This window comes from Amphibalanus amphitrite, unplaced genomic scaffold (genome assembly GCF_019059575.1).
Source record: "Amphibalanus amphitrite isolate SeventyFive unplaced genomic scaffold, NRLGWU_Aamphi_draft 000435F_arrow, whole genome shotgun sequence".
Taxonomy (NCBI): Eukaryota; Metazoa; Arthropoda; class Thecostraca; order Balanomorpha; family Balanidae; genus Amphibalanus; species Amphibalanus amphitrite.
Window position 1 is genome coordinate 272,897 of NW_024881929.1, and position 9,074 is coordinate 281,970.

Genomic DNA, 9,074 nt, shown 5'->3' on the forward strand with positions numbered 1-9,074 from the left:
CATTTTGAAAACCACAGAACTGGACGAGGAGGATCGGCTAAATGACCCTCTTATTTGAACGTTACCTGAGCTTTCCTGTGCGACGGCCAAGAGTTTGTTCGTCATTTATTTTTAAACATACATCATGTATTCGTACGAAGGCATTCGGTCGTTGGCACACTATGGAATACTGTTTGAATGAATCATTACCCACCCGTTTTATGGGGGCGATGGCTTTACATATATGCGTTAGCACGGGGCAATTGCGACCAAGAGAAAGTGACGACGAGCACCTACAAAAATATGCACATCTAAAAAGTGTATAAAACGTCAGAAATGTTGGGTATGCACCAGTCACAGCTTTACCAGTAACTGCGAATGGAAGCAAGATTATGTGGCGATACACAATAAGACAAGTGGCGTACTCGTCTATGACAATGACAATCACAGCCGAGCAACAATTCTGCAATGCTCCAAAGGCAGGAAGGTGTGGGGGACTAGCCTTCAGGAATTCTATGGCAGTACGCCATCGACATGGCTCAAGTCCCGCAACACGACGAAGCTGAGCTACTACATTCATTCACAGCGACAAGCTCTACGGTCTGCCGCTGCCCTGATCCACATATTCTGCCCGGCCAAGAGTCCTTCAGATACCGGTCTGACGCGGGCGTTCACCGCTTCTAGAGCATTTTGAGGTACTCCGTCGCGGGCGGTCACGATTTCTCCAGCATGTTGAGGCACACCAGATGGCGCATCGTCGGCCGGCCATGGGGACAGTTCTGAAACACAGCGGACATCATGATTCATCACAACATAACACAACGGGGTTAACTCATCCGGACTCCGTAGCATTTCATCCAAACATTTGACCTATCGCAACTGCTGGCCTGAGTTGAAGACACGATAGGTACTCATTGATAATTATGATTGTATCATATCCTGCAAATAATTCTCAATCTCAATTCTTAATCTCTATATTCTAACGTGATCCCCCAAACTTCGTCCCAAAATCTGACCCCCCCCTAGGAGTCTGCCTCCGGCCACTCACCCAGGGGTGGTCCATCTCGGCCATGTGCTCCACCAGCCGGGCCATGCCCGAATGAGAGAGAGCCGTGCCGATCATCACAGAGGTGCGGCACGCGCGGGACGCCAGAACCGCGCGCACCCGCGACGGCCTGCCGGGCACAGAAGCGGTCAGCGGTCACTAGGTGCCATTTCATTGTTTATTTAATCAATTACTGAGTAGGTATTGATAATGTATAGGTATCGCAATTCATTCATTGCCTACAATAATTTTTGGTGGCCTGAGAACCTCCATCACACCAATGTATAACTTGAGAGCCACCATCGTAACGGGTTTTGCCTGAGAACCTCCACAATTAATGCCGAGATCTCATCTGAGAGTCGCTGCTGCGGCGCGGTCTCACCTGAGGGCGGCCAGCGGCCCGGGCGACTCCTGTACCAGCCAGATGAGCTCCTCGAGGTCGGATCGGCCGCACACCACGCCCTGGACGGCGGGCGCCGCCAGGAGGCGCAGACGGCGGCCCGGCGGCGCCGCCGCGTCCTCCGCCACGTGGAATCCGGCGGCCGAGAACACCTCCGGCTGGGAGAGCAGCGTCTCCTCGGAGGTGGCCGGCAGCTCCAGCTCCTGGGGGCTGCCCGGGGGGGGGGGGGCTGTCAGCTCCACTACGGGTGAGGGATTCATGGTATTGTACGTCTTGTGCACGATAACTGGGTAGTACCACTGTTAAACAATAGAACAATGAAAATGGCGGCTGTAGCATAAAAGTACATTGACGGGAAAAATGCCGCAAGGACTCGCTCCGTTTCCTGCACGGGACACAGCCAGTCAGTCCTGTCCGAAGCTACTCACACAACTAGCGGCTGTTTAGAGAGCGGCTGTCGACTGAGCCGCTCGAAGTTGTACTTCTCGTCGGTGGCATGCTGGTCAATCAGGAACAGGTCGCGTCCCAGCTGGGTCACCAGAAAGCCCAGGTTGAACTGGCCCACCACGCGCATCTGCACAACACACCACCGATCATTTGTTAGAAATCGACCAGTGGATAGTGATCAACAGAGAAAGATACAGTCACACACGTCGATAAGTTAGGCTTATAAGAAGACCGCACTGTGCGATGAAAATATTAAGCTACCTTCCTTAATCGCCATCTTCCACGTATGTTTGGTGATGACATGCTGAATCAGGTGATTTCGCGATAGCTGACAGCACTTGTCAGAAAACCCGTTCCTCTGTTCGTTGTGGTTTAGGAGCATGCAGAAAGCGAGGCCATCATGCGTCCATCCCCAACCCCGCTCCCACTACTGTACCGTGCTCACCTTCAGAAAGTCTTCCTTTTTGATCTGCAGACTGAGCTCCTCCTCCGCGGCCGAGTTGTCCGACGGTTTGATGCCGGCCCGGAACCGCCAGTCCCGTCCAGTACCGCCGCTCTCCGCCGTGGCGCTTTCCAGCTCCGTCAGCTGGCGCCGCAGCTCCTCCATACTAAACGCCATCCGCGCGCGCCTCCGACCCTGCCGCCTCGCGCCGTCATCACTCTCCTGAGAGGAGGACTCGGTAAAGCCGGAGTCGGAGGATATCACCGTCTCCACCTCCACTGGCTCAGAGGTTGGTATGGATGGGCCGACAGTGCTATTGGTTTTGTCCCGCTTTTGTAGCGCTTCATCTGACAGAGATTCCCATTCGTTCACGACCCCAGCTGTTCCGTCTACTGAAACTTCCATCACACCCAAACACTCCATAGTCTCAGAGTTCGTCCTCGGAGTTATGAGACCGTTTCCCTCCTCGCACGACGGCAGATAACCGTCTCCCTCCGACGACTGTGTCAACTCGACCACATCAGCGTCTTTGATGCGCTCGGCCCCACTGCATGTCGCCACTGAACTGTCCGTATACGATGTCTCTTCAGCAGCGTCGCAGTCGGTTTCCGGATAAATGACAGCGATTTCTGAGTCACCATCGATGCAGTCGTTTGGGACGGCAGCAGCGGAGACGGCAGTACTGACCCCAGAAGGGACAGCGGCGGAGGTAGCTAGCGGAGCACCAGAGGGCGTTAGCGGAGCACCAGAGGACAGCAGGCGCTCCCCTGGACTCTCGCCAGCGGTGGCAGGGTCGTCAGCGATTGCCTCCCCGCCGTCTGGTCCTCCGTCAGGTTTCTCCTCAGACGGCACCCGACGGAAGAAACGGTCCAGGCACTGGCCTGTCGAACGGAGGCAAACTGTGGTCAGGGAAACGCAGCTCCTAGGATGACAGTAAGGAATGCAAGAAAATCATCAAAAAAGAAAAAGAAAAAAGGCATCAATAAATCAGACAAATTCTTAAGTTGGGACCCTGGTAAAGGCAAAGTCTCGAACACTTTCAGCGTCCCAGGTAGATACATGTTTTTTATATGTGTTCCCTAACATTTGTCGACTCCGCCTTACGTTTGCTGCTGTCGGCCGCTGCTGACGTCGAGTCCCCGTTCTTTTGCGCGCTGCGCTTGATGGCCGAGATCCAGTCGCCGGACGGGCCGCCCGACGGAGACGATGACGTCACTGGGGGCGACCGTGACGTCACCGGCGGCAGACCGGGCGGCGCCAGCGCAGCCACTCTGAACGATGACGGCAAACTCTCGAAACACTGGACCAGCGACTCCTGCGAACGGCAGAAATAATATAAGAGCTTAGTCACGAATAAAGTCAAGCACGCATTAATGCAGCGAAGTATTGCTAATCTGTCATGAACAGGTGCCAGATGTTTTCAACATTAAAGGAAAAATGCTCCCATCCGTTCATGTCGTTCAACGAGCATCTGGTTTGGTTTGTAATTCCTCCATCAAGCATTTGAATACCCAACAGAAATATGTAAAATCCTTATAAAACGCATTGCACGCGCCATTTTTACCACAGTATCTCGAACCACGCTTTTGCACTCATCCGAATGACAAGATGGAGAACTGTTTCTACTGACCTTGACACAAGCGAGCAGGAACTTTTCGTTTTGGACGAACAGCATGCGCTTGTCGGGTGTCACGTTCACGTCCACATGCCGTCGGCTCAGCGTCAGTGACAGCACCAGGAAGGGACTCTGGTGGCGGTTGTAGCTCCGGTATACGTCGTTCGCCAGGCGACAGATCTGTGCAGAGTGGGGAAAAGGTCGCAGGTACGGCGCTACAGTTACCTGATGACATTACGTTACGATAGTTTCATATCAATAGGCCTGTAATGCGTCGATGCGGGCGAAATCGTAAAAACTACGACATCAGGACACTTAAAATGCAAAGTGATTGGTTGTTACCACAAGATCATAGACCAAAACATTAATGACCTAGTCAAGTAAAATAAAACTGCCTGGGCATCTGATCATTGGCATATTATGAGAGTTGGGTAAATACGTTTCACAGAAGAAAAAAAAAACGCATAACAAACTGTACGCATGGTAAGCAGTATATCTTTCCCATGTATTCTGTGAGAGCTGATTAACCCCAGCACCCTCGCACGTACCTTGGTATGATCACACGGACGGCCGTTGATGGCGATAAACTGACGGTCGGTCGCGCTACGGCCCTTGCCGTGCTCACAGGACGACACCAGGCCCTGAATAATTAGAATAAACAGATGAATAAATGATCAGACGTCCACCCTTGGACGACGGAACATACATGGTCACTGGTCATTCAAATTACTGTCTACGATCGTCACGATGTAGCCCATATTGATGATGTTTCAGGAAGTGTCCTCCCCTTCCGTCCAGCATTCTATCTTTATCCATATCCCACCAGATTATTTGCCATGAACACTCACCTAGAATAACAACCATGCACCACTCAATCTCGATAACAGTACTTAATCTTGCGTCGGTTACAAAACATGAGAGTATCTGATCTTCGTTTACCCAAGTCTTGACTCTTGTGCACAATGAAAGAGAAATTGCATGATCGAAAATAATGTTCAAAATGTGGTTAAAAAAGTCAGTCAGGCTCAGGCACAGGAACTCAGGCAAAGCAACCGGTATATCTCCAGCCCACCCAGTTCCAGCGCTCCCCATCTGTCGCACCTGCACCGTGACTTTGGGCTGTGTCCGCTCGGCCGCTGCGCCCAGCCCGAACTCGGCGCGCGTCCCGTCTGACGGTACAGTCGGCTGGAGCGGCAGCAGGGTGGCCGTCTGCTTCTGACCGAACAGCGCCGTCACGCGCTCGGGCAGCGCCGCCACGGCCGGAGAGCTCAGCAGCACGCTGCGCCGGCCGGCGGCCGCCTGCTGGGTGCACACCAGTCTGGAGAGGGACGGGCGGTCACGGAGAATGGCACGACCAAGGTCTGACGCAGCGGAGGGGAGGGGGTGTGATGGAGCCTGGAGGTCGAGTCGAAAACGGCGACAGGTCGGCGATCGTGAAAAGTCTGGAAGGCAAGTGATGAGTGAAGATCAGAATGACCGACTGACGGCAACACGTTGTACAGTCTGGTGACTGAAGTTAATGTGAGGTGGGCGAACCTCTGGATTCTGAATGGTTCTGCAAATCTAGCCAGGTAACTAAACTCGGCGTGCGTGTAGATTACAGCAAACAAAGTAACTACTGAAACCTGCCATCTAATAGTCGCTCTGCCTCAGCTGATATGACCCGACACCGTGTGCTGACTGACCTGACACCGTCGGCAACCAGGGCATATCCCCAGAGCAGCTGCAGGAGGTCAGTGACCTCACGGCGCGCCCGGCCACAGAACTGCCGCCGCCGCACCGGCAGAGTGCTGAACAGCTGGCGCACGGTCACCGTCGTACCCACCTGAACGGAGGACCAGTAAACACAGTGTAGCAGCAATAACAGCAACGCATGAAGAAGATTACGGAAAATAAAAACATCAATTAGAGCAAGTACTTTCCCGCTATTGAAACAAAGAGTATTGTGTTGTTTTTCATCCGTCCTTACCTGCCGGGCAGCTGGAGTTCGTTCGATGAGACGACCGTTTATATCAAACTTGAGTCGGGTGGCGACCGGCGCCTGGCGGTGACGTGTTACCATGGACACGTCGGCCAGTGCACACAGCGACCCCAGAGCCTCCCCACGGAACCCGAACGTCCAAACGCCGGGCAGATCGTCAAACTCGCGCAACTTGGAGGTGTGGTGCTTCAGGGCTGTGGACACAATACAACCCAGCTTTGAGTGCTCCAAAAACCAATTTTTACGAACAGTCTAACAAAACCGCTCAAACGTAATTGAAAAAGAAAGTCAGGTTAGCATGCCGAAGAAACGTGCCAATAGCATCATTCAAGCGGAGCACGCACTAAAAATTTGTGAAAATACATCTTCTAAGTTGCCATAAATCGTGCAATGACGTACCTACGGCCTCGAAGTCGTCCGCTGTGATTCCGTTGCCGTTATCGATGACCTCAATGCTGGTGGTGCCGTGGTCGCAGAGGTGGACCTCCACCGAAGTAGCGCCGGCATCCAGCGCGTTCTCCAGCAGCTCTTTTACCGCCGAGCGGAGGCTGGTTATCACCTGGATAAAACAAAACTCAGTTAGTTGGGTGAGCATACTACGATAAAAAATACCCCAAAGGCCCTAACCTACCTTAGTCGGGGAATTGAAATTCACTTGCCCTAAATTCCTCTAAGGAATATCGTGGAAGGACAGTTCCCCGCGGCAGTTACACAATGGACACGAAGGAGCTCAACTCTCGTGTACACACGGGAAGGGGAGACAGTTTTGGGAGCCATTGTTTCATATGATTAACCCTCGCCCGTGTAGCCCGAACGGACCCCCCCCCCTCGGTTTTTCGCGAATAACTCGCGTAAAAACGGCTGATCGCGACGAAAATTTCAGCACCATCGAGTTATTCAATTTTACACCAATCCTCAAAAATTTCATGACCCTGGCCGAAGTGACCTTTGACCTATTTCTCGAGACCATGTTTGGCCGGAATCACGATTCGGCGTATATCGGCTCGCATTAGCCGCACGTTTGCAGTCTTTTCGTGGTTTCAAGCGTTCGAACATATGATATGACGCTGGTCCCATGCATTAGGGTGGGTGTCAAGGTCACCTGAAAGTCAGATGAGGTCACTGACCTTTGATGACCTCGGTTCACACATATTTCCATGTTTCACATATTTCCAGGCTAGTTTTTTTTTTTTAGCTGAATTCGAATTTTAGCAGCATTGTGAACATTTACGAAGTAGTTTTGGTGCCTTTGTAAGATGTTACACAGCTGTCAGAGGCGGATGACACGTACTACGAATAACCGGCAGAACCCCTACTGGTTGACCTGACCTGACCTGACCTGACACGACCTGGCCTAAATGCATGAAGACATCATCTGTGATGAAAACTAACATGATATTCGTAGTCCACCCCGAAAAAAACCCATAGCAGCCACACTTTACGACGTTCTAACAGGTCCCGATTTTCCCGAATCTTGGGTCATTGCCCTGACCTGAGAGGTCAACCAATGACCTAGGACCTTAAACTTGGGTATCATCGGCTTCCTCTCGTCACGGGTAACACGCTCATTTTTTCCGCGAAGCTCTAGCTCGATCATGGGTCAAACGGCAAGGGGGTCTAACAGGCCTCCCCCCCCTTACGTTCGCGGCTGGCTAAACGCCAATACGGGCGAGGGTTAGTTGAAAAAGTATGAATATTTGATGTTCATGTGTCCATATATCCATACATCATATGGACTCCAGCACCTTGCACGTCATAAACACAGTGAAGCATACCCATGTACCTACACACAGGAGAGACTGGCCTCAGATCAGCAGGATATAAAGTCACTTAGATATCATTACACAAGGATGGATTATATTCAATACCTATGATTCAGACCATCCTTGAGTTAACTTTGCATCAATTTGTTAATTAAAAAGGAAATCTGTACATAGCCAAAATACAAACTTGTGCTGTTTGTTGTCTCACTGGGCAGGGAGTTGGTTATATGGACTCAACCTGAACTCAACCATAGGCATGAAGCAGGCACAGTTCATCTCTCTGTTATTTCTGGGTGCCTGATACCATAAACTCTGTTATTTCATTTTTTAAAGAATCCACACAGTAAGAAGTCAGTAACACCAGTTACTGACACCAGCACCAGTACTTACTGATTAGTTATTGAATTCAATTTCCTCCTCACCTGGCCAGAGCAAATATTGTGCACAGTGCCTTTATCAATTCTCTTGATTGATGCCTCTTGGCTGGGTTGCACATTTTCTTGAGTTTCAAAGTCAGCCTCTTCATTGACTAGCTTTTCCATATTGGAGCAATGTTGATCTGCAGTTCCTGAAATACAGCCTTTGGCTAGTGATACAAATATGAGCTTCTATAACACTAACAAGAGAAATTGTTTGCTCATATGAACTATTTTACATAATTCAATCAGGCATCTATACTGTCTGGTATTGATTTAGTTTAAATTGAGAGCATTTTAGGGGCTTATGAAGACCATTGCATATTGTATATGTAGGTACCTATGTGATGAGAGCCGGGAGGAGTTGGTGAGTGAGTATGCCACAATAGTGATGTGACAGCTGTTTTTTTTTTTTTTTGCTATTCGGTTTACTTTGCCGATAAGAGGATATTCACATTTCCTTCACTATGATGATAAATTGGCTGAGTGGCCAGCTGTTCCAATCCAACACCCTGCCACTTGAACAGTCACCTCAGGGGCTGCAGGTGACCAGGATGAAGTAAGCCGTATCACTGATTGGCTTGCAGTGATGGCCACTTACTGTCTCCATTAAACCTGAAAAGTGTGGCAAAAGACTGAACTGAGGTAAAGAAAAACAGCACCAACAGGGATGGGATAGCAATTCAAATTCCACACTAGCCAACAATCAACACCAGTGAGGCCAGAAATACATTCTAGCCAACATTTATAAATAAAAAAAACTTTTACCCGAACAAACCAAACTTATGAAGTGCAAAAACTAGGGTATATAGAACAGCGTCAAGCTGGTTGAAGCAGTTGCAAAAAAAATGTAAAGAGTCATATCGAGTCGCATGAGACCTGCCCAGTTGCCTATTGCCTATTGACGACTCAATGCGTGTAAAGCGACGGACCTCTATTGAAATTTGGCGGTACATTCTCTTTCACAAACGTCACATGTGCGCCAG

The 9,074-nt window shown here is 50.4% G+C and overlaps 1 protein-coding gene across 5 annotated transcripts; it reads right to left on the minus strand.

The window, feature by feature from the left end:
• Positions 1 to 87: 87 nt before the first annotated feature.
• On the minus strand, positions 88 to 9,027 carry LOC122391394 (mismatch repair endonuclease PMS2-like). 5 transcript variants are annotated; one of them, XM_043385235.1, is made up of 15 exons: positions 8,968 to 9,027; positions 8,620 to 8,703; positions 8,095 to 8,240; positions 6,309 to 6,468; positions 5,898 to 6,103; positions 5,614 to 5,753; positions 5,030 to 5,246; positions 4,477 to 4,569; positions 3,944 to 4,108; positions 3,418 to 3,628; positions 2,317 to 3,194; positions 1,853 to 1,998; positions 1,407 to 1,634; positions 1,028 to 1,154; positions 88 to 758 (listed from the first exon to the last, which is right to left on the minus strand). In XM_043385235.1, the coding sequence occupies exons 3-15, from the start codon at positions 8,212 to 8,214 to the stop codon at positions 693 to 695; spliced, it is 2,757 nt and encodes a 918-aa protein (XP_043241170.1). In that variant the 5' UTR covers positions 8,215 to 8,240; positions 8,620 to 8,703; positions 8,968 to 9,027; the 3' UTR covers positions 88 to 692. The 5 variants fall into 5 exon arrangements, with proteins under 5 accessions (XP_043241170.1, XP_043241171.1, XP_043241172.1 ...); XM_043385236.1 differs by having other exon boundaries at positions 8,429 to 8,703; positions 8,968 to 9,008; XM_043385237.1 differs by lacking the exon at positions 8,620 to 8,703 and having other exon boundaries at positions 8,968 to 9,024.
• Positions 9,028 to 9,074: the final 47 nt, after the last annotated feature.